This window comes from Kogia breviceps, chromosome 4 (assembly GCF_026419965.1).
Source record: "Kogia breviceps isolate mKogBre1 chromosome 4, mKogBre1 haplotype 1, whole genome shotgun sequence".
NCBI lineage: Eukaryota > Metazoa > Chordata > Mammalia > Artiodactyla > Physeteridae > Kogia > Kogia breviceps.
The window spans coordinates 11609541-11635647 of record NC_081313.1 but is presented as its reverse complement, the minus strand read 5'-3'; the positions used below and the strand labels follow the sequence as shown (position 1 = coordinate 11635647).

General features: G+C 46.5%; 1 protein-coding gene across 4 annotated transcripts in view; it reads right to left on the bottom strand.

Moving 5' to 3' along the window:
- TRIO (trio Rho guanine nucleotide exchange factor) overlaps positions 1–23551 on the bottom strand; it is a 377760-nt gene extending 354209 nt beyond the window's left edge. For 2 of the 4 annotated variants that reach the window (XM_067030805.1, XM_067030806.1), the window contains exon 1: positions 23395–23477. Coding sequence is in view for 1 of the 4 variants with exons in the window: in XM_059062877.2 (XP_058918860.1) it covers positions 23395–23551 (157 nt within the window). In the remaining 3 variants the exon portion in view is untranslated. Of the gene's footprint in view, positions 1–22163; positions 22240–23394 lie in introns of those variants that run through there. The other 2 variants (XM_059062877.2, XM_059062882.2) reach the window with 2 other exon arrangements.
- Positions 23552–26107: the final 2556 nt, after the last annotated feature.

Sequence of the window (26107 nt, the reverse complement as noted above, 5' to 3'; positions counted from 1 at the left end):
AGTATATATGCTGTCTACAAGAGAACCATTTCAGACCTAGGGACACATACAGACTGAAACTGAGGGGATGAAAAAAGATAATCCATGCAAAAGGAAATTTTTTAAAAAGCTGGAGTAGCAATTCTCATATCAGACAAAATAGGCTTTACAATAAAGACTATTACAAGAGACAAAGAAGGACACTACATAATGATCAAGGGATCAATCCAAAAAGAAAATATAACAATTGTAAATATTTATGCACCCAACATAGGAGCACCTCAATACATAAGGCAAATGCTAACAGCCATAAAAGGGGAAACCGACAGTAACACAATCATAGTAGGGGACTTAAACACCCCATTTTCACCAAAGGACAGATCATCCAAAGTGAAAGTAAATAAGGAAACACAAGCTTTATATGACACATTAAACAGGATGGACTTAATTAATATTTATAGGACTTTCCATCCAAAAACAACATAATACACTTTCTTCTCAAGTGCTCATGGAACATTCTCCAGGATATCTCCAGGATATCTTGGGTCACAAATCAAGCTACGGTAAATTTAAGAAAATTGAAATCGTATCAAGTATCTTTTCTGACAACAATGCTGTGAGACTAGATATCCATTACAGGAAAAAAATGTGTAAAAAATATGAACACATGGAGGCTAAACAATACACTACTAAATAACCAAGAGATCACTGAAGAAATCAAAGAGGAAATCAAAAAATACCTAGAGACAAATGACAATGAAAACACGATGATCCAAAACCTACAGGATGCAGCAAAAGCAGTTCTAAGAGGTAAGTTTATAGCTATACAATCCTACCTCAAGAAACAAGAAACATCTCAAATAAACAACCTAAACTTACACCTAAAGCAGTTAGAGAAAGAAGAACAAAAAACCCCCAAATTTAGCAGAAAGAAAGAAATGATACAGATCAGATCAGAAACAAATGAAAAAGAAATGAAGGAGGGCTTCCCTGGTGGCGCAGTGGTTGAGAGTCCGCCTGCCGATGCAGGGGATACGGGTTCGTGCCCTGGTCTGGGAAGATCCCACATGCCGCGGAGCGGCTGGGCCTGTGAGCCATGGCCCCTAAGCCTGCACGTCCGGAGTCTGTGCTCCGCAACGGGAGAGGCCACAACAGTGAGAGGCCCGCGTACAGCAAAAAAAAAAAAAAAAAAAAAAAAAGAAATGAAGGAAACAACAGCAAAGATCAATAAAACTAAAAGCTGGTTCATTGAGAAGATAAACGAAATTGATAAACTATTAGCCAGACTCATCAACAAAAAATGTGAGAAGACACATATCAATAGAATTAGAAATGAAAAAGGAGAAGTAACAACTGACACTGCAGAAATACAAAGGATCATGAGAGATTACGACAAGCAACTATATGCCAATAACATGGACAACCTGGAAGAAATGGACAAATTCTTAGAAAAGCACAACCATCTGAGACCGAACCAGGAAGAAATAGAAAGTATAAACAGACCAATCACAAGCACAGAAATTGAGACTGCGATTAAAAATCTTCCAGCAAACAAAAGCCCAGGACCAGGTGACTTCACAGCGAATTCTATCAAACATTTAGAGAAGAGCTAACACCTATCCTTCTCAAACTCTTCCAAAATACAGCAGAGGGAGGATCACTCCCAATCTCATTCTACGAGGCCACCATCACCCTGATGCCAAAACCAAAGATATCACAAAGAAAGAAAACTACAGGCCAATATCACTGATAAACACAGACACAAAAATCCTCAACAAAATACTAGCAAACAGAATCCAACAGCACATTAAAAGGATCATACACCATAATCAAGTGGGGTTTTTCCCAGCAATGAAAGAATTCTTCAATATACACAAATCAATCAATGAGATACACCATATTAACAAACTGAAGGATAGAAACCAAATGATCATCTCAGCAGATGCAGAAAAAGCTTTCAACAAAATTCCACACCCATTTATGATAAAAACCCTCCAGAAAGTGGGCACAGAGAGAACTTACCTCAACATAATAAAGGCCATATATGACAAACCCACAGCCAACATCGTTCTCAATGATGAAACACTGAAACCATTTCCTCTAAGATCAAGAACAAAACAAGGTTGCCCTCTCTCACCACTATTATTCAACATAGTCTTGGAAATTTTAGCCACAGCAATCAGAGAAGGAAAAGAAATAAAAGGAATCCAAACATGAAAAGAAGTAAAACTGTCACTGTTTGCAGATGACATGATCCTATACATAGAGAATCCTAAAGATGCTACCAGAAAACTACTAGAGCTAATCAATGAATTTGGTAAAGTAGCAGGATATAAAACCAACGCACAGAAATCTCTTGCATTTCTATACACTAATGATGAAAAATCTGAAAGAGAAATTAAGGAAACACTTCCATTTACCACTGCAACAAAAAGAAAAAAATATCTAGGAATAAACCTACCTAAGGAGAAAAAAGACCTGTATGCAGAAAACTACAGGACACTGATGAAAGAAATTAAAGATGATACAAACAGATGGAGAGATATGCCGTGTTCTTGGGTTGGAAGAATAAACGTTGCAAAAATGAGTATACTACCCAAAGCAATCTACAGATTCAATGCAATCCTTATCAAACTACCAATGGCATTTTTCACAAAACTAGAAAAAAAAATTTCACAGTTTGTATGGAAACACAAAAGACCCTGAATAGCCAAAGCAATCTTGAGAAAGAAAAATGCAGCTGAAGGAATCAGGCTCCCGACTTCAGACTCTACTACAAAACTACAGTAATCAAGACAGTATGGTACTGGCACAAAAACAGATATATCGATCAATGGAACAGGATAGAAAGCCCAGAGATAAACCCATGCACATACGGTCACCTTATATTTGATAAAGGAGGCAAGGACATACAATGATGAAAAGACAGCCTCTTCAATAAGTGGTGCTGGGAAAACTGAACAGCTATATGTAACAGAATGAAATTAGAACACTCCCTAACACCATACACAAAAATAAACTCCAAATGGATTAAAGACCTAAATATAAGGCCAGACACTATAAAGTCCTTAGAGGAAAACATAGGCAGAACACTCTATGACATACATCACAACAAGATCCTTTTTGACCCACCTCCTAGAGAAATGGGACTAAAAACAAAAATTAAAAAAATGGGACCTAATGAAACTTAACAGCTTTTGGACAGCAAATAAAACCATAAACAAAATGCAATGACAACCCTCAGAATGGGAGAAAATAGTTGCAAATGAAGCAACTGCCAAAGGATTAATCTCCAAAATATACAGGCAGCTCATGCAGCTCAATATCAAAACAACAAATAACCCAATCCAAAAATGGGCAGAAGACCTAAATAGATCTTTCTCCAAAGAAGATAAACAGATTGCCAACAAACACATGAAAGGATGCTCAACATCACTAATCATTAGAGAAATGCAAATCAAAACTACAATGAGATGTCACCTCATACCGGTCAGGATGGCCATCATCAAAAAATCTACAAACAGTAAATGCTTGAGAGGGTATGGAGAGAAGGGAACCCTCTTGCACTGTTGGTGGGAATGTAAATTAATACAGTCACTATGGAGAACAGTATGGAGGTTCCTTAAAAAACTAAAAATAGTACTACCATATGACCCAGCAATCCCGCTACTGGGCATATACCCTGAGAAAACCGCAATTCAAAAAAAGTCATGTACCACAATGTTCACTGCAGCTCTATTTACAGTAGCCAGGACATGGAAGCAACCTAAGTGTCCATCAACAGATGAATGGATAAAGAAGATATGGCACATATATACAACGGAATATTACTCAGCCATGAAAAGAAACGAAATTGAGTTATTTGCAGTGAGGTGGATGGACCTAGAGACTGTGATACAGAGTGAAGTAAGTCAGAAAGAGAAAAACAAATACCGTATTCTAACACATATATATGAAATCTAAAAAAATAAAAAATTTTAAAATGGTTCTGATGAACCTAGGGGCAGGACAGGAATAAAGACGCAGACATAGAGAATGGACTTGAGGACATGGGGAAGGGGAAGGGGAAGCTGGCTCGAAGTGAGAGAGTGGCATGGACATAGATACACTACCAAACGTAAAACAGATAGCTAGTGGGAAGCAGCCGCATAGCACAGGGAGATCAGCTCGGTGCTTTGTGACCACCTAGAGGGGTGGGATAGGGAGGGTGGGAGGGAGACGCAAGAGGGAGGGGAATATGGGGACATGTACATGTATAGCTGATTCACTTTGTTATACAGCAGAAACACAGACACCATTGTAAAGCAATTATACTGCAATAAAGATGTAAATAAATAAATAAATAAATATATATATATATATATATATATATATATATATATATATATATATATATTTTAGGGCATTTAAAAAAAAAGAAATTAGGGCTTAATCCCACATTTCCCACCTCACTCCTGTAACCGTTCTGAGGCCTCTGATAAGATTATTTTTCAGATGCTTTTCGATATAATTAACAAGTTTTTTTTTTTCCCTAGCACTGACACAGAGGTGTCAATACACTTAAGTCACCTGAATGATTCATCCTGAAGGAATTACTACAACCAACAGAGCTGGGTTCACAACTGACCTACCTGTCCCACTGCTGAGTAGCATCAGAAACCATCACTGGTACGAGCAGCACAGGCTCATAAAAAGTACTTACACAGGCAGAGAAAGATTCAAAGAGACGTGCCCCGTATTGTTAATGTCTGGACTCAGTTTAAAACACACATTGACATAGAAGCAAGTCAGGAATTGTCTGGGGACTAGAAAACGTACTTGTTAATTTTTTTTGCCAATCACTGTTAACATACAGCAAATGAGAAAGGAGACTCATGAAAACGTATATAGGCATAGCCTGTTAAGACTCCTGAATACTTTAGGAATGTGACAATTTTTTAAAAATATAAAAATTATGTTCTCGTGTAACTGCAAGTACCTAAAAATCAAAGTAAGCTTTACTGAATTTTTAAATTACACGAATAGGATTATCATTTCCTAATTTTTTTTTTTTTTTTGCAGTACTTAGGCCTCTCAGTGTTGTGGCCTCTCCCATTGCGGAGCACAGGCTAAATTACACTAATAGGATTATCATTTCCTAATTTTTTTTTTTTTTTTTTTTGCAGTACGCAGGGCTTTCACTGTTGTGGCCTCTCCCTTTGCGGAGCACAGGCTCCGGACGCGCAGGGTCAGCGGCCACGGCTCACGGGCCCAGCCGCTCCGCGGCATGTGGGATCCTCCCGGACCGGGGCACGAACCCGTGTCCCCTGCATCGGCAGGCGGACTCTCAACCACTGCGCCACCAGGGAAGCCCTATCATTTCCTAATTTGAAGTGGTTTAGACATGTATCCACTCTGATCATTTACACAATATAAATTATAAGCATGTGTGTGTGTGTGTGTGTGTGTGTGTGTGTACGCATACACATGTGCACACTCCAGAACTCCAGTCTAGCTGCAGTTCCCTGCAAGAGACAAAGAATAACTGCCCTTGATGAGGGATGCAGTCTTGAAGAGTTGCACATCAGGGCTTCCCTGGTGGCGCAGGAGTTGAGAGTCCGCCTGCCAATGCAGGGGACATGGGTTCGAGCCCTGGTCTGGGAAGATCCCACATGCCGCGAAGCAACTGGGCCCGTGAGCCACAATTACTGAGCCTGCGCGTCTGGAGCCTGTGCTCCCCAACAAGAGAGGCCGCGATAGTGAGAGGCCCGCGCACCGCGATGAAGAGTGGCCCCCACTTGCCACAACTAGAGAAAGCCCTCAGACAGAAAGGAAGACCCAACACCGTCATAAATAAATAAATAAATAAAATTTAAAAAAAAAAAAAAAAAGAGTTGCCCATCAGTCCATAGATTAGAACAGGAAAAGAGAAAGTTTCAAAGAGGTCCTCTTATGGAAAATACCCTTTACATTGTTGATCACATATAAAACACCTTGAAAGTGAGTATGTTGCCTGAATCTACACGATCTTGTAATATTCCTTTTACTGTCAAGCCAGGAGATAAAAATTAGCCCTGACTAGTGCTATCAAAATAATAAGGAAGAGTATGAAATCTCTAAGTGGACCAAAAAAAAAAAAAAAAAAACAAGAAGCTGCAAATCATGTGTGAGTTCTAAAAGTAGAGGTAAAGAGGCCACTCCCAAAATACTTTAAATATTCTCCCCACTTTACATCACTGCCACTGTACACTGTGTATGTGGCATACATTATCTCCATTTTAAATCATGGTATGAACTCTGCCATTTTTAAAGGTAAAAAACAAAGTAAGAACTGATATTTTAAAGTGTTCTCAAGTACCAGTACAAAGAATATGAGCTAGGAGAGTGTTAAATTACAAGCCATCTGTTCTGATAATTTACAATGTGATTTCTCTAATCTCCTTCAATACTGCATAACATCTCTGTGGCAACACGGTGACCACAAATGCAAGTTTGGGGGGCCAGTCGTGCACTCAGTCTGTCCACACAACAGAAAACCCGACTGGTCAGCGAGCTCCTCAGTGAGCCAGTCTTCTTCAGGAAGGATGTCCCGTCATAAACGGACCACATTCACCTTCTCCATTCCCCCCAGGCATGTAAGCGAAATGGTTCTGTACATCACACGTATCATACCTTACCCAAAACCGGCCGTGGCCCCATAACCCATAACCAATATGTGCACCCCGGCATAGCTCAGGGCTTCCCCTTCCTGGCTGTACATCTGAGTTACCAGTAAGGCTTTTTCAAAATACGGATTTAGGGCCCTATTCTAGAACTACTAAATGAGAATCACTGGAGATTTGAAAATTTTTTTAACTTTTTAGGTGATTCTGATACAGTCTGGGTTAAGCAACCACTGGTATAAATCACAACAGGCATTTACTTTGCCTCTCCTTGGAGTCTGCCCAGGGCCAGAGGCCCAGCAGCTCACACTCACGGGAAACAGTTAGCACCCAAAGACCCAGAACCTGAACACCGTCTACACAAGGTACTACGCCAACACTGATGGCCAGGGAGGCCAGAAGACAGACAGGTGGTTTCCTAAAGGAAGTGATACTTGAGCTCAGTCAGTTTTAGGAAAACCAGGAAGAGGAGGGAACACCAAACACACAGACAGCGGCAAGAACACAGACACAGCGTGGGGTGTGCGATGGGCCTTCGAGAGGCTGACAGGGCAAGCAGTCCAGAAGCTTCCCTTGAGTCCAGCCAGACCAGCTAGGGTGGATGCACTGACCCAGTCTGAATCTCAGAAAACTGCATTTGTGACTCACACGCAGCCTTGGTTGCAAAGCACATCCCTACACCAGGTAAAGAAAAACAGGATTTGGGGGTGGTATAAAGAGAATTAAAAATGATTCTGCCCTAGCTTTAGCAAAATCCTCATCTGTAAACAGGAAAAATACTATGTATGTCCAAAAATATGTGATCAGTGAGAGATAATAGACTAGGTCTTTTTAAGAGCATCTCAAATTTCATTTTCACCTTGAGAGCAATTCCAATTAGGTGGACTTGAGCTAGTTGATCACCTCTTATGATTTTAATTTCTACATTATTCCCCAGCACATTTTTAAAAAGAGGCCAGAAGAGAGAATCTGCCTAATCATCTTGCCTCTTTAGATACAAACTCCCACTGGCCAGAATATTATTTTTGTCTTCTCCAGCTGTATGGCACCTGGCATACTGACACTGCTCAAAGGATAAACAGCTCATTCATTACACAGTGCCATGTATATTAAATAATGCCCATAAAGTCCTCTGGAGATGAAAACCACTTCAAGTGCTAAGTAATCCTGAGCTAGGCATATGAAACTGGGAAACAAAGATGACAGACCACACCTCGTAAAAAGGTCACCACCCAGCAGGAAGGCTCTCGTTCCACCAGACCTCTGGTCCCCTTGCAGGCATGCTACACGGCAGACAAAACCCCAACCTGCTTTACATGTTTTTAATGTATATAATCAGGAGAAAAAGTTTCAAAAGGCTAAAAAGAACGGAAGTCTTCAGTGGTTCCTTTCTTTCAGGGACCATGCCCAAAAGTAATTTCAAAACCACACAAATTTTTCTTTCTGAGACGTCTCCTTTTAAGGGACGCTAACATACTCTCTATGAAGTATCAACTCAATTCTAAAACAGGCACAATGAAAATTCTTGAACAGAGCATATGCGATTTTATACAAATTAATACAGTTTCAGTCTTGGAGTCTAACATGTACTCCTGGTCGTGTATGCGAGTGAGCAGAGCTGACTCCAAGGTTCAAAAATACAGGGCTTCCCTGGTGGCGCAGCGGTTGAGAGCCCGCCTGCCGATGCAGGGGACACAGGTTCGTGCCCCGGTCCGGGAAGATCCCACGTGCCGCGCAGCGGCTGGGCCCGTGAGCCGTGGCCGCTGAGCCTGCGCGTCCGCAGCCTGTGCTCCGCAACGGGAGAGGCCGCGACAGTGAGAGGCCCGCGTACAGCAAAAAAAAAAAAAAAAAAAAAAAAAAATACAGAAGTCACACCAGCAGAAGAACGCTGGGTGCAACTGTTAATGTTCAGGCCATGTTCAGTAGGAGCAGAGCTCCAAGCTCCTCCCCCTTCAACTCCCCCAGGACCCTACAAGGGACACTAAGTATCACAGCTTGAACCATTTCAGGTGTGCCCTTCGCCGTCCTCAAATACACCACTTACTGGGAAGCAAAGTCCGTCCTTTTCTTTTTGACCGAGACTCCCTGAAATTTTCAACGGGACAGTTTATCCAACGTTTCCTAAGAAATTACCAAAGGTACCATCAAAGCACAACTGAAGCCCAACCAGAACTTCTCCGCAATGCCCTCCTTCAAAGAGGAGTAACTTATTTTTTCCTCTCCCTGACACCAAAAAAAAAGGGACACAGAAAGCTCCCTGAATGGTGTCACATACCTCAGTGCGATATGCATGGCGCAGCAGGAGAAACCATCCGCTGGCATCTGCTTCCCACCGGGGACACCCACCTGGGGGAGGACACCACTGCCCTCAGCATCCTCCTGGCCACCCCTAATAGCTACTAACCTACAGGAAGTTAAAAACCCTCTTACGTCCCCTCCCTCAGGGATAAAACTGGAGGTCACTGCCTACCTTGCAGAGGGCTATGAAAATTAGACAGCTGGTGGCTTAAGCACACAATAAAGGAAGCTGTTTAAGAATCTGAAATATTGCCAATTTAGCCATAACGTTTTTTTGTTGATATGTAACTCACATACTATAAAATTTTCCCTTTTAACGCGTATCATTCAGTGGGGTTAGTCGATTCACAATGTGTGCAACCGTCACCACTAGCTCATTCCAGAACGTCTTCAGCACCCAAAAGTCCTTCCCCAGAACGCTCGACCCATTAGCAGTCGTGACCTTTTCCTCTCCAAATTTTCTAAATCAAAAGGCTTTCACCCTTAAAACATTAATAAGCAAATTATGATTCTTCTCGCTAAAATGTCTAGCTGTAGGAAGGGCCTGTAGAGGGACAGAGGCTAACTATCCCACAGCACACTCGAACACGCATGAGGACAGCCACAGAAAATACAGAACACAATATATGAAATCGAGACTGTCTCCCCAAATCAAGGGCCCGTGTTCTATGTCATCATTTAATAGAGCAAAACACTGAACAGCCAATATTTACTTTGCCTGTAACATAAGAAAGATCTGCATCCAGTGGTCTACGGTTTCTAGAACTGAGTGCACACACACCGCGTCCCAGAAACGCCGCGCTAAAGCAGGCACTACGTAGCGGCATGAAATTTACTGCAGGTGGTTTCTGGGAAGAAGCATTTGGTCAATGAAGGGCAGCAAGCAGGTCGCCCGCGTCGTGACTTGTGACTTAACTCCAGAGGGACTCAGCTCCTTCCCCTCCTGCGGGAGGACCACCACTGCCCCACCCGCATCCTAACACACACCCGGTCCCAGGCCAACCCTCAGGTCTCAGCATTCATTCTTACTATCTCAACACTTTCCTTTTTCCTCCTCTCTTCCAGCAATTAGTCTATGGAAATGAAGATGATAAACTGTTTTTCCCACAACAGGTGTCAGCTTTATAAACCATACTTATTAGAAATCAATCTCCCTTTCTTTTTCGGCAACTCCTTATTTTTCAATTTTGCACTTCCACATCCCCGGAAAGTGAGCTGTTGATGGAGTCTGGCAGCTCTTTTCTTAAACATGCCTCAGGGGAGTTCCAGGCATGACTTCATCTGTTTTCTTTGGGTGACTAAGTGACAAGGCAAAGAGCTGAACAGAAGCTGACCGCTAACTGCCGATTTGAACAGTTTCAACATGAAGATGTAGGTTCCTTTTAATCACAGTGGTATGGCTTAGCATTCTGAGACTGCTTCCTGCATTTTCTAGGACTGAGTAAATCAGAAAAGACACTGAGGATAAAAGGAGCCTTCACCGTCAGAGAAAGGAATCACAAATTTGGGAAAGGCGAGACTGAAAGGCAGTTTGCAGTACTGGACTGGAATTGAAGGCATGAGTATCAACTCATGGTTTTTATTCTAGACAGGTGCACAAAAAGACAGCAGCACGTGTGCATGTGACACTGTGTGTGTGTGTGCATATACATGTTATGTGTGGACATACACACATACATACTCCCCACTTCCTAGCTCTGTGCACTGAGAGGTTCTAGAAGCAATGAAACCCCTGTAGCAATAAGTACACTTAGTGCCCAGACTGAGTTTCTTAATGCTGTTTTCTGCTAAAATGAACCAGGGCTCCTTGGAGAAACAGCTGATTTCAGGGCTGGAGTAAGGAAAGGACAACATAAGCCTGGAACATTTTACTGTGTCAAAAATAACAAAAATGCCCCAAAAATGATGGGAACATGTCACAAAAGATAAAGGAGCCAGGCTGAAAGGACATCATGGCCAGATCTTGGACAAGCTGAGCATCAAACTAAATAATGATAACAAAGGATTATAACCCACTGAATAAGACAGGAATTCATGAGGCCACGCTTAAATAGATAAATAAGTAAGGCAGAAGGAGAGGCTCTGCCTTACGGTCGAAAACCAACGAAATACAGAGGACATAATGAAGTTAGAAAAATCACCGTTTTGCAACCACCACAGTAATCACTGATTCAGGCAAAAGTCATCAATGGAGACAACCAGCAAATGAAAGTCGGGAAAGGAACAGGATTTGACATCGTCTCAAATTCTCTCCCCACAAGACACGAATTACACGGGAAAAATACAGTGGAGAAACCTGGTAGTCTCCACCTACATCGAATGACCAAACTGAACAAACGTCCCACAGTGGGGCAGCTGACAGCTGTGTCCCTGACCGGGCACTTGGGGAAGGACACAGCCCTTATGCAAGAAGTGCACGACCTGAACCTAGGAATCATACAACCCCAACCAAGGGACAGTCTTCCAAAGAAGTGACTAGAATCTTCAAAAATATCAAAGTAACAAAAGAGACAGGCTGGGGAGATGTTCCAAATTAAAACCAAAGAGACATGACAACTAAATGTAATATGTGGTCCTGGATAGAGTGCTGGGTCAGCAATATTTTTCTAATCGCCAACAGTTTCTGGAAGAACTGGTAAAATTTTAGTAAAGTCAGCAGATTTATATAATAATGTTACATCAAAGTTAACGATTTGGGTCACTATTGTAAGAGAATATCTTTGCTCTTAGACAATACTATCGAGCCACCTTTTACAGATAAGGGCACCATCACCTTGCAACTTCTCTCAAATGGTTCAGAAACAAAGTAATATGTAAATTTAATATATACAAAATATATATGTATGTGTATGTGTGTGTGTATCTACAGGGGCGTGGGGAGGGGAGGGGTAGGTGATGCACCTGAGGTGAAATAGTAACAACTGGGGAATCTGAGTTCTTTGAACATGAATGCTGGCTTCTCAAAACAAACTTACCTGCTCCCGCCCCCCAAAAAGAAAACCTCAACGAACGTTACACGTAATCAACAATGAAGACATGAACTAAAAAACCAAAAATGATACATACAGCGAAATCTCAATTTGACTAAGTTGATATGGATTTCAGCCTTGTACCTCCTTTGTTGGTCTAAAGTCAAAGATAAACTAAAATATCATGTCAAAAGCACACACTCTCCCATTAAACAGCAGGCCAATGCTACTTTTGTAAGTCTAGAGATTTTTTGAAAGCGAGAATTAAACAAAAATGAAAAAACCTGAAATTTAGAAACTCCTTGAGTAAACCAGGAGGAAATGAAAAGCAGATTTTAAGAGTACAATACACCTTCCGGTTATATAATGTCTACATCCAAGACACCAGCATTTCAATCATCCTCTGACTGAAATAGCAGAAGTCCATGGCAGATGTGGAGTTACTCAGAGACACATGAAAATAGATCATGTTCCCAGTGTGGAAATGCTGCTGGGACCTGCCCGTGCAGTAAACCTGAAGCATCGCATAAAATCAGGCTACAGTTTGGGGAGGGCGGGATGAGGTGTGACTGACGAAAATGCACCCCACATGGAGGAAAACCTACAACACATGCCCGAGAGTTCTCTCACTAAGAGAGGATGGTGGAAAATAAATCTATTCTCCATGACCACAACATTCATCATCTATGGGCACATTTCCATGAATAACAGCAAAGAAATGAGTGGCTGCAACAAAACAGCTACACAGAAAGAACCCAGGAGTGACCACACCCACCTTATAATAAAACTGTCCCCCGACAAAGCAGCTTAACAGCTTCTGGCCCCTCCCCACTCCCCCACCCGTGCTCCCTTCTTCAGTCAGAAAGGAAGCCCCAGTAATCTTTATAAGGTGTCACACACATCAACCCGCTGAAAAAACTTCCCTCCCCGGCCAGCCTCTCCCCGCCCTTCCCAAACTTCCCTCCGCTAACCTTGACAGCTGACCTTGACCGCCGCAGAGACTTCCTCCCCGGCCAAGTCCACAGCCAGGGAAACAGGGACCAGCACTTCCACAGGAGTCCTCCCCAGACAGAAACAGCTGGGAGCCAGGAAAACTCAATACACCTCAGTGGGAAAGCTGGGGTTACCAGGGTTATTTATGTAAAAAAGAACATTATTTGTAATTAGGTGACAAAAGGAAAGGCATAGAAGCTAAATTATAGGGCTCAGACCAACGTGAAAAAAATGCTTGCTCTACGGCTTCCCTGGTGGCGCAGTGGTTGAGAGTCCGCCTGCCAATGCAGGGGACACGGGTTCGTGCCCGGATCCGGGAAGATCCCACGTGCCGCGGAGCGGCTGGGCCCGTGAGCCATGGCCGCTGAGCCTGCGCGTCCGGAGCCTGTGCTCCGCAACGAGAGGCCGCGGCAGCGAGGGACCCGCGCACCGCGATGAAGAGTGGCCCCCGCTCGCCGCAACTAGAGAAAGCCCTCGCACAGAAACGAAAGGCCAACACAGCCAAAAATAAATAAATAAATAAAATTATTTTAAAAAAAAAAAATGCTTGCTCTATCCTGGAATCTTTCATCCCACTTCTGTCTGGTGTGAGACTTTTAAATTACAGCTTCCATCCTCAACACACAAGGACATACACATTCAGTTTCAAAGATCTGGAAGTTACAACACAGTACCTTGTGGGAGGCTGTACAGAGTTGAGTGTCATTTCTACTCTCTCCCTCCATCGGGGAAGGAAAGGGCATGTCGGAGCTTTGTGGTCTGGCAGCCACGGGTTTAAATTCCAGCTTCGGCCCCTACAAGCAGTGCAAACTGGGGCAGTCATTCAACCTCCCCAGAGGCCGAGATCCTCATCCTAACCCAGAAATAGCACCCACCTGCTGGAAGGGGGATTTGATTTTACATAAGAAAACGTATATAAAACACCTGCACAGCATCTCGAATCACAGGCACTCAGATGGTAGCAGCAGTAGAGATAATAGTTAAGAGAAAGACTTTACCAGGTTTTCTTGAAGGACAGCACTGGCATTAATAACACGTGGAGATAAGAAAATAAACCTATTTTAAATATCATCCTCTGACCTTACAAGCAGGTTACTGCTTTCCGGATGCACTTATTTTACCCGCTTACGGAGCCTAATTCCAAAGGTGTTACCTGACCCCTGACGGCTGGGGGGTCCTCCCTCCCATGCTGCTCTGGCGGCTGCTGCTAAAGATTTAGGTTACAGCAGAGACTGCCCGTCATCCTAGCTGTCCCCCAAACAGCTCCCGATCCACACTGCAAGCTGTCACGGGAAATCCACCATCGTCCCACCTGAATCCTGCATAGGGTCTACAGTCAAAGGTTTCCAGTAATTTGGTTCGGGGGGCAGGTCCCATCTCACCAACAGGCTGTCCCCTTCTGTGTGTTCAGCAACCAGCAGAGCTGAGACAGGACCTATAAACAATGCCATGGAGACGAGAGGTGCCCAACAACGAGCCCTGCAGATCCTGCATCTCTCAGACTGCGGTTAAATATCAGGAAAGAAACAGGTACACAGCCAGCTAACAAAATGCTGAAGCTCGCTAGTCCCGTGAGGAGCTGCTCTCCCAGAGGCTCCCGTCCAGGGACACGTGAACGGAACTGTCACGTGAAGGAAACAGATTGGCCTGGAAACCATCGAATTAGCACCAGTTCTCAACGCTCCTGAACCCAAGGTATACTAGGACAGTGCAACAACATTTCAATGGAGGTGAAATAACTCTGAAATAAGTGTGTGAAACATACTCTGCCTCTGTGCAATCTGGCTTTTTGGAGCTAGTAAGGGTCACTTGCATGCCAGCTCTCATCCCTCTGGTCCTGAAAAGGGCAGAGAGGGCTGGAAGGGATTTCTCATAATCATCAATTTAAATTTTTAAAAAAGCTACCTACAAGCAAGAAACATCTCTTTAGTATTAGACATGAGGAATCTGTTTGTTATTAGGATGCCAAAATATTAGACAATTTAAACTTTAGAGATTTCATTGTATGAGTGACTCTAGTTCAGTAGAAATACTTACAGCAACATTCCAATCAAAGTATTGCTTCCCAATACATTTGTGTGCACCTTCAGAATGAATTATAGAGGAATTGTACTTTTTGGTCCTTATCATTTAAAAGCTAAACTAATAAAGTTATCCAAAAAGCAACATGTATTTTGTTATTCCTGAAGATCCTAGCACATCTGCCATGAAGGACAACGATTAACTAAGAGTAAAAGCAAGTAAGAAAACATACAACTTTCAGAGTCCCAATGGCCCAGGAGTACCCTGCTTGGGTTTGAAGACATGGCATTCAACAGCAGCAGCAATGAAGGCAAAAGGAATCCCTGAAGATGTGCATCAGCCCGAGAAGAGGAAGTGAAGTTAAAGGAATCAACGATGGAAAACAATTGTAAATATATACTGTTTTGACCAAACTCTCACAGACTTTTCATAGGCACAAATTTCAAATTAAAATTAAAAAGCACGTCATTTATACATGTCTCTTCACATATACTAAGAAACATGGGTTCTTTTAAAATAGATTTCAAATATCAGTCTCTGTAGGACTTCCTTGGTGGTGCAGTGGTTAAGAACCGCCTGCCAATGCAGGGGACACAGGTTCGAGCCCAGGTCCGGGAAGATCCCACATGCTGCGGAGCAACTGAACCCGTGTGCCACAACTACTGAGACTGTGCTCTAGAGCCCGCGAGCCACAACTACTGAGCCCGCACACCTCAACTACTAAAGCCCGCGCACCTACAGCCCGTGCTCTGCAACAAGAGAAGCCACCACAATGAGAAGCCCACGCACCACAACGAAGAGTACCACCCGCTCGCCACAACTAGAGAAAGCCCGTGCACAGAAATGAAGACCCAACACAGCCAAAAGTAAATAAATAAATACATTTTTTAAAAAAAATCAGTCTCTGATATATTCATTTCTTCTTGCACTGAAACCACCCATTCCACAGAATTCCAAAGTAGGGTGTTTTATGACTTTTCCAAGATACACACACACACACACACACACACACACACAAACACACACACACAAAGAAAAACAAGACACCAACAAAACCTATCTAAAAATATTTGAGGATCATACTTTTAAATTTGAATTGTGTTTTTCTCAAGTTCAGCTTTATTTTATGGTTATGAGTCTTAAGTGGGGAAACTAACGCTTTATAAATTCATTCATTAACCGTCAACACTGTGAAACACAGAGCTTCAGAGTCAATTACATACAGGAAGGTCCATGAACAGAGGGTAAATGACCTCACATAGGTATTAATGCAGGAACAACGCCCCCTTCCCCGAATGAAACTTATTCCTATAAATTCCTTCTTTAACACCAGGAACGTCCAGGCACAGCGGACCACCCTGCATGTGCTACTCTTTTTCTATCTGGACAGCAGCAAAATTCACTGGAGTGGGAAAATTGGAAGCAGGTGACTGTGTATCTAAAGATAGTTTTTTTAAGTCAGCAGACTTGACTTATATGCCAAATGGACTCCCAAGTTACGCTTCTTACAGAATCCAAGAAAAGGATCTTTACTTCCCCATAACTATCTTCAAAGTCTCTCTAGGCGACCCCGAGACGTTTCAGGAAGTTTGGTCCCACCGAGGTCACTCTGACTCTTATTATCTTTAAAACCAACAAAAAAATCTTTCTAAAAATAACTCAGTTTTGTTCAGGTTTACCCAGATAAATGACTTCTATTAGATTTGACTTTTGTCGGTATCTCACAGTTTTTATTTGCATTTCCTTGAATATGTGTTGGCCATTTTGTACTTTGAATTGTCTATTTCCCTTTTGGATTGCCTTCCTTATTGATTTGAGGAAGCCTTTTTTTAATCCTGTATATATAATTCTTTGTCTGATTTGTAATGTAAATGTTTTCCCCCAGTTTCTGGTTAGCCTTTTTTTTAATGTTATGTTTTACATTATAATACAGTACAAGTGGATTCTTTTTTCCATGTACAGTTCTATGAATTTTAATATAGAGAATCACCACCACAGCCAGGATACAAAACAGTCCCAGCATCCCTCAAATGCCCCTTACACTGCCCCTCTGTAGTCACGCTCTCCCCACCCCTAATTCCTGGCAATCAACCAATATGTTCTCCGTCCCTGCAATTCTATTTTTTTGAGAATGTCATACAAGTGGAATCCTATGTAGCCTTTTGAAACCGGCTTCCTTCACTCAGCATCAACTGAATGGATGTACCGGTTTATCTGTTCACACCTACTCCTCTTAATGCTAACAACTACAGCAGACAGCAAAGGGCCTTAGCCCTTCCCAGCAGCCGGACAGGAACAGAGTGGCATACCAAGTACCTTCCTGAGACTGAAGGAAAAGAGGGGAGGGCCATGCAGCTGGCAGGACTTTGCAGAAACCCCTCCTGAAGAGAAACCAAGTGCAATTCATCGCTGGCCACAACAGGGCTACAAACTGTAAGAAAATAAGCCTGATGAACTCACGCGGACACTGCTAATGCAAAGTACCCTAGACCGAGAATCTATTCAGTGTTTTCACTAACGTTTTCATTAAAGCTTCCCCTGTCAGGGTAACTGTTAAAATGTACTAATTTATGACAGAGCCCAAACAGTGTGATGCTTCCAAAACACAAGATCTGCTCTATAGATTACTCCGTAATCCTCCCCAACCAGAGAAGAGTAGACGCGTGGCTGATCAAAAAAGTCAGTAATGGGCTTCCCTAGTGGCGCAGTGGTTGAGAGTCCGCCTGCCGATGCAGGGGACGCGGGTTCGTGCCCCGGTCCGGGAGGATCCCACGTGCCGCGGAGCGGCTGGGCCCGTGAGCCACAACTACTGAGCCTGCGCGTCCGGAGCCTGTGCTCCGCAACGGGAGAGGCCACAACAGTGAGAGGCCCGCGTACCACACACACACAAAAAGTCAGAATCTACAATTCAAGTATATTTATCACCAAAGGGAGGTTTCATATTGCCAGAGCACATCTGGCATTAGACCAAATAGTCCAGACTGACCAGGAGGTCTCACAAGGAAAAAATTCTAGACACCCCAGAGAAATGCCTCTCTCCAGCTCAAGCCCCTATTATACCTTGCGCTTGAAAGTCCACACACCCTACTCTCACTCTCGCCCCAGACTTACAACCTTTCCCAGAGGGCAGGTGGTTCAGAACTTGGGTTTCCAGGGGCTTCCTTATGTGGAGAGGGAACAAAAAAGAGGAAATTAAGGTAACAACTATTCCGTAAGCAAACTGAGTGCTTCCATTACCAAATGAGAAGTGAAGATGAGACTCAGGCACTCGCCAACCATTAACCACTGGGGCAAGAATTCCCATAAACAAGACGATCTGCGCGGAAGGCTCGAGGAGGTCACAATGCTGGGAGACGGCGTTGGAAACTCTAGCCAGGGTCTCCTCTTTATCAGGTGGCAGAGACAAAGTGACATCGCGGTCCGGTGGGGGCCAAGCGCTGTGGCAGGAGCAGGAACCAGAGGCTCGGGCAGGCGGCGCCGCCACAGCGGGCACAGGAGCCCAGGGCTACGGAGAGCGGGCAGAGGGCAAGGCACCCTGCGGGGTCCTGGTCCACACACCCTCGCTCCTCGCTGCTCCTCCGCCCTAATGCAGAGACATAGCGACACCCCGGATGGCTCCAGGTGAATAATAATAACAGTAACAGCACATCTGCCAGAATTCCCATTCGCAAGGCACACTGGGAAGGTTCCCGTGCATGCTCGCCCCCTTGCCCAGGGCCTGCTGGACAGCTCGGCAGCGGAATCTGGAGTAGAACAAAGGAGCGCTCTGTCTCTGTACCATCTCATCCGTCTTACCCCTCTGCACCCGTGGGCCCATCCTGTTCACTGCCCACGAGTGAGGCTTCAACGGGACTGAGAAGATACAAGAGACAGCATCTCTGTGCACAAGGCAAACAACACAGCCACCCTGGTCAGTTCACCCAAGCCCGCTCGGCCGAACACTCGCGAGAGGAAGAGATGAGCGGTGACGTCAGCGGCACCACTACCTCTCAGGGGCGCGCAGTAGGGTCCTCACCCGACACCATTTCTTCACCATCCGCGGGGTAGCTACTGTTCTGCCCGCGGCACTACCAAACATTTGTCAAGACAATGCACTTAGGGAAACAAAAACAAATTCATTATAGCACCGAGGAGGAAAGAAGGGGGTTGGTTGTTAAGACTGCTTTTTATAGTGAAACACAATTCACCCCTAGCAACATAAGTGACTTTACTAGGCAGTGAAGTGTGGCTACTGAGTAAGAATTAGACTTTTCTCTGGAATTCCACCAAGGATATGAGATAAAATTTTCTCAGTAGAGGAGTCAAGTAAATAAACTTAAATATCAGATAGAGCTGATTTAGATTATGACAGCTCCAAACACATCTTTCACTCAGAAACAAATCCCAAATCTATCATAACATTTAAGAGGTCTGAAAAGGCCACCCTAATCACGTATTTTTAACATACATTTGAAAAACATACTTAAACCCATGCCCCATCTCAAACAGAACCACTGGCTTCATTTAAATCTTGGTTAATCATTTAAATGGTTTAAATGGCTTCATCTAAATCTTCATTTGAATCTTGGATGGTTAAATCGCAAAGGAAAAAATATAATATTCCATGTCAATAAGTCAGTTTACAAGGTCTCAATGGAAAGTTTCCTTCAGTGATTGTTTTACTGCTCTTTGATTTCTTGAAAATCACTTACAGGATATTTTCAGCTATCTCTTTGCTCTCCTCTAAAACTGAGCCTCACTGTGCCACTGAGAAAGGGGAAACCAACATTCACTATCAAGTTTCATTTTCTTCAACTTTCCTTTTCAAAACATTGAGGGTAACAAGGACCAACTGATAATTATTATTGGCGCTAACAAAGACCAAAGCCGCCAGGCTTCTACATATACAAAGCAGCAGCAACACACGCTCAGAAGCCAGCTACTTAAGTGGTGTTAGAAGCATAAATACAAAGACAAGTTCCCTCGATACTCCATGAGGAAACCATTATACCAACATAGAAGGATATGTTGCTCCCTCACTAAGGAACAGATTCGACTGTCTTCACATATTCCATCGGAAAGAGAAGCGCTGCAGCCAGGAGTCCAGAATAAGATTTAGTAATGAAAGGAACACAGCACGATGAGCCGTGATGCTTCATAATAACCACAAACTTTTATCCTCTGCACATTCATTCAATGCCCACCTGAAACATGCCAAGTAGGTTAAAAATAATGCATTTATGTAAGTACCCCCCACACACTCTAGAAAGGTTAAAGGGAAAGCTCTGAAAGAATGACTTATTGCCACAAGAACAGAGCCCCAAGAGAGACTGGCGATGAAAGTGATTGGTCCCGGCGGGACTGAGAGCTAATGTAGGCAAAGTCCTGGCCATGACAGGCATCCGGGAAAGAAGCCCAGAGTCAGGGACATGCTTCCCGGCCCTGACCCCACCTCTACCGGAGCTCCACTCTGAGCAAGGCATTCAACCTCCCTAGAAGCCTGCTTCCTCTTCCATAAAATTAAAAAAAAAAAAAAAAAAAAAAAAAAAAAAAAAAAAAATTAATGGACCAGCTCACGTTTGTGATGCCTTTTTAAAAGAAAAGTGAAGAATAACCACTAGGTGCTGGGGGCTCACAGGGAACTACAGAATCCAAGGAGGCAACAGCCCCTAAGCCATCTCCCCAGACCCTCTCCAAGTGCAGGAGTCCTGCCCCCAGCACCCAGCTCCAAACCCTGGCAGGTGGCAGTGCCCCTGCTTGAGTGTGTCCAGTAATCATGACAGCCCATTCTATGCCTGAACTGCTCTACTTATTTAAAAGTTCTGTCAAGCTAAATTCTCCTTCTTTCACCCAACCGTGGGTACCAGTTTTCCATCGGTGACTACAAGGATAAAATTTAATGCAGGACAGACAGGGAACAAAAAGGAGGAAAGAAAATAAGGTGGTCAAGCAAACAGTTCCAGGGCCAAGAAACGAAAGGCAACCGGTAGAAACGCCTTGTCTAAGTCAGACTGGCAATCTTAAGTACCAGGCTCACAACACCCTGGAAAAATGTTCACACCCTGATCTGTCCACCCCAGTCAATGAGAACCTACATCTTAGGAAAAACTGTTCGATTTTACTAACGGACTTGACCTCTCTGTTCAGCCATCCACATTCAACCCAAACTGCCCAGGAGGACCCCTGCCTGAGCCATTCTACCAGGTGAGGTCCCCAGCCAGGGTCCTCCTGCTTCATCTGTCTAAACGTTCGTGCCATCCCACCCGACCAATCGAAACGAACGGTCCCACTCCACCCTCCCTCTGCTAGATATCACTGCCCTAGATGCTGCAGCCAAGATCTAGGTCAGGGATTCAGAGTTGCCCAAAGGAGGGAAAAGCACTTTTAAAAGATGTTCCAGGCTACCCCCGGGGATGGGACAGCGCAACTGCTGCCTACTTAAAATCTGCTCTGGTTCCTGATTCCAAGTCAGATAACTCAAAGGGCAGTTTGCCCAATCATTTTGGAAGGAGGAAGAAAGGAATAAACCCGCGGGCAGCACCGACTGGCTCTGCCCCAAACTGAACACGCACAGGAGACCAAGCAGAGAAGCAGAAGCACAGGCCTAGCTAGGCATGGCCGCCGACACAGTCACCTCGCCGGGTAAAGCCTGAGGACAACCACACCGACTGGGAGCGGCCAGTCCAACCTGATGTCTTTTGAGGCTCTTCTGAGCAAAAGAAGTGATTTCTCTACGATGCATAATAAAGATATAAGAAAGTCTGGTCTCAGAAAGCACCAAAAATTCCATCACCAGGGCACGGGCGCCTTTCTAAGAGAAAGGAGCTGAATTCTGCACAGAATCCATTATTCTGTGACAGGTGGTAAAGACAGAGAGAAGACATACTAGACTTAGCTGCAGGGCATGAAGGGAAGACGTCCCAGGTCTGCTATTAAGAGGTAAGACGGGGCTTCTCTATCGGGCTAGTTGCACCAAAAAAGGCTTTCATTTGAAGGAGTTCATGTTCCTAAACCTCTGCTTTCTGCGGGGACCTCGCGGGGAGAGGGAGCAGTGGGGAGTACATTAACCCCAAGCTGACAGTGTTGAGTCGGCGTATGTCACTCCCAGCCACAACCAATCTCTTATAATGACTCAAAAGTAACCCCACCTGACAAGGACCAAGAAAACGAGGGAAGACAGTACTAAACCAGGGATGCACCGGCACTGCTCACTTCTGCCTCCGACCATCGCCCTCCCGCTGCAAATTGCTCCCTGTGACCCGGATTACCGAACTGATCTCACCGAATCTGGCGACTTGATTTTGAAAGAGGCCACGAAGGAACGTGAGCCGCCGGCCTCCGGGGCGCGCCCCGTCGCAGGCCGCTCCCCCGACGTTCCCGGCCCAGCCGTCCTCCCGGGAGCCGCCGCCAGCACTCCGCACGCGCCCTGCGCCCGCCCGCCCGCCGCGGCCCCGACCTGGCCCGCCCTCCTCGGCTCTCCAGCGCCGAGTCTGCATCCTCCCTGCCCCGCACCTGGCCCGCTGGGCGCTCCGCTCCGGGCTGCGGGCCCCGAGGCTGCCGCCGCCCGGACGCGTCGGCCAACGGGACTGGGCTCGGGGACGCGGGGCGCGGGGCCAGCTCACGCGGGATCTGGGCTCAGGCGGGAGGAGGCGCCGCCGCCGGGGTCCCGGGGACGCCCTGTCACGCCTCCCGCGCCTCCTCCCCGCGGGCCGGCCGCAAACCTCGCCTCTCCCGCGGCCACCCCCCTCCTCGCCCGAGAGACACCGGGCCACCTGGCACTGCCTCCCAGGCACTGCCCCGCGAGTGCCGGCCCCGCGCCGCCCCCGGGAGTCACCACGTTCCCAGATGTCCCTCCCGGGCCACCCCCGGAGACAATGGCTCACCCATCGCCCGGCCGGCCGCGCTTCATGTCTGCCACCACCTCCCCTCCTCCCTGGGCGGCGGGTGCCATGGCTGCCCCGTTTCCCAGAAGTGTAGATCGAGTCTGGGGAGGTGACAAGGCTAGAGGACCGAGCGAAGAAACCAGGCGGCTTACGGGGTCGACGAGGGGCCAGGGAGAAATCAGATCCGGAGACAGGCCCAGATGAGAGCCCGCATTCCCGGGCCAGGCCCCGCCGCCCCCGTCCTCTCGGCCTCCGGGACAGGGGCCTCCGCCCTCGCCGTCCCCGCCGCCGCCTCCTCGGCCCTCCCTCGAAAGAGACAAAGAGCCGGCGCCCCAACCGGTGGAGCTGTAGCCTCCGGGGCGGGCGACGGGGAGATTTCACCCTGGAACGAGGGGCGGGCGCAGGGAAGGGCGAGCCGGCGGCGTCCGGGCCGAGCTGCGGCACGGGGGGCGGCGCAGGCAGCTGGACCCGCCGGTGTGGAGCCGGGAGCCCCGGAGCAGGGCAGCGGCCTGGGCGAGCGCGCTCCGGGCCCGACGGGCGGGCGAGCACCGGGCGCGCCAGGGCCCGCGGACCGCGCCTCCGCGGCGGGGTTGGCGGAGCGCGCGCGGGCAGCGGCGCAGTTGCACTCACCGGATCGGAAGAAGGCCGCGATGTCGGCCAGGTCCTTGGCCGCCTCCTCGGCCCCCTCGCCGGCGCCGCCCCCGCAGCCCGAGCTCACCGCGCTGGCCGTGGCGGCGGGGCCAGAGGACGCGGCGGGGGCGGCGGCGCCGCCGCTGCTGCCGCTCATGGCTGCGGCGGCGCCCGCGGCCGCGCCCGGCTCGGGCCCCGCGCCCCTAGCACCGCGCGCCGCCCGCTCCGCGCCTGGCCTGGCGGCGCCGAGCGCCCAGCTGCCCGCGCCCAGCGCGTGGACGCAGAGCCCCGGGGCGGCGGCGGGCGGCGGCGACGGCGGCGGCTCGGCCGGAGGAGCGCGCCCACATAGAAGAGGACTCCGCCCGAGAGCCGCGAGCCGGCCGCGGGGCGGGGGCGCGGAGCCACGGCCTCGGCGGCGCCGGCCGGAGCGCGGGCAGCAGCGCGCACCGTGCCGGACACGCAGTCGCGAGGGCGGGGGCCCGTGGCCGGCGGGAGCTCCGGGATCACGGGCGCCGGCGGCAGCCGCGAGCCTCCATCTTGATTTCAAATGGGGAAGGAAGGAGGGGGAGGGGGGAAATCACGGCAGAGGGAACCCGGGTGAAAGGAAAAGGGAGAGCAGGGAAAGGAGAGAGGAAGGAAAAAAAAAAAAAAAAAAAAGAGGGGCTTCGGCAATTTCCGGCGAATATCGTCAGGGGCCGGAGCGTGGGCTCGGCGGGTGGGCGGGGCCTATGGTGGGCGGGGCCTGGCGGGAGAGGCGGGGCGGCGCCGGGGTGCCGGTCGCCCACAGAGCCGGCGGATGGCTGCGGGAGCGTTTAGTCTTGCTCCTTCTCCCGGGTAGCTGCAACCCTTGGAAGGAGCAGGAGCGCTCTGACCAGAGAGGGCGGCCCTTTCCAGGCCCAGCACTGCGCCCCCCGCCGGGCTCTCGCTCGTGCTGCGCGAGGCCGTCCTCGGGGCGCCTGAGCTGTTTACTGCGGCCCTCGCCCGCGGGGCCGGCTGACTCCGGCACGGGACCGGTGTGTTTCTCGTTGGCGCAGCGCGGGCGCCGGCACGTAGACGGGGCTCCATAATAGTTGTTGAATAGAGAGATTGTGAAAATGGGTGTTGTGTACTCCAGTCCCAGAGGGAGTAGAGCAAGCCTCTGAACTCCTGGGGGACGTCTTCTCGTCTGTAAAATGGGATTGCGGACTCACAGCTATCCCACCAGAATGTAGAGAATGGGGAAGGTGATGGTGGCTGAAGAGACCAAAGGACATGAGGGGTAGGTGACATGCAGCTTTACGGAAGACCCGTGTCAAGCCAGCATTTGACATATATTCAAGTACAAACGCCTATGACGTGGCTGCAAGCAAAGGGAGCAGAAGCTTTGGGTGTCAGAGGTTAAAGGAGCCGATGCTGCCGAAAACAAGGAGAGAGAGAAACAAGATTGATTAAAAAAAAAAAAAACTGATGAATACTGATACTGCAAATGAACAATTGAGTAAATAAATGGTGGTGGATACCAGGTTTTTCACTGTTGGAGAGGGAGGCTAGAATGATCCCTGTGGTACAGGATTAGAGTTGGAGACATCAGTATGAATTCATGTTTAGCTTAATATAGATACAGATGGATATATAGAAAGATTTACAGATATGTATATTTACAGGGGCTAGTACATGTACATATATTTCCTTGCTCTGTCAGCTGAGTGGGCTTAGAAATAACACTCCTGTAGCAAGATGCACACCAGGCGCTCAGATCTTGTTATTAACACCATTCTTCAGTAAAAGGAACCTGGGCTCTTCAGGGGAATGGCTGACTCTAGGACTAGGGCGGGAAATATACAAGAGAGCCTGGAGCATCTTGTTGTGCCAGAAGGTAAGGAAGGGCTCAAAAAAAAATTTTTTTTTAATTAATCAACAACCAGAACAATGATGGGGAAACAGGAGCCAAATGAAAGAGCTCCCAGTGACCTAAGCTGTAACAATTTGAATAGCAAAATAAAGCAATATTTGATTATACCCAAAGTATAAAATAAATATCCATGAGTCCATATTGATATAATTCAATGATTGAATAAGTAACTAATTGAAAGAGAAAAGACAAATATCCCATGCAGAAGAATTCGAAATCATTACCTAGATACTCTGCCCTCAATGAGATGGAATAGAAATTCCCTCTCCTTAACTATGGGCTGGGCTTAGCGACTTCCAGAGTACAAAATGGAAAGGCGGAGGGGAGGGTAACTTTACAATGAAGAAAACTGATAAACACTACTTCAACCACATGAGCAAGGTTAACAGCAGTGATAAATCACATGGATGGTATATACCCTTGATATGATGTAAAGAAAATGACACTTTACCTCTGTGGTCTTCCTCCCAGAAACACAGTCTAATTATGAGAAAAACATCAGAAAAATCCCAGTTGAGAGACAGTCTACCAGTACTTCCCCAAACCACTACGGTCAACAAAAATAGAGTCTGGAAAATTGTCACAGCCAAGAGGAGCCCAAGGAAATATGACAACTAAATGTAATGGAGTATTCTTAAGGATCCTGGAACCAAAAAAGGACATTAGGTAAAAACTAAGAAAATATGAATAATATATGGACTTTAGTTAATAGTAATCTACCAATACTGATTCATTAATTGTGAGTGATATGGGAAAATTGGACATGGGGTATATGGGAACTCTGTACTATCTTCACAACTTTCCTGTAAATCTGAAACTATT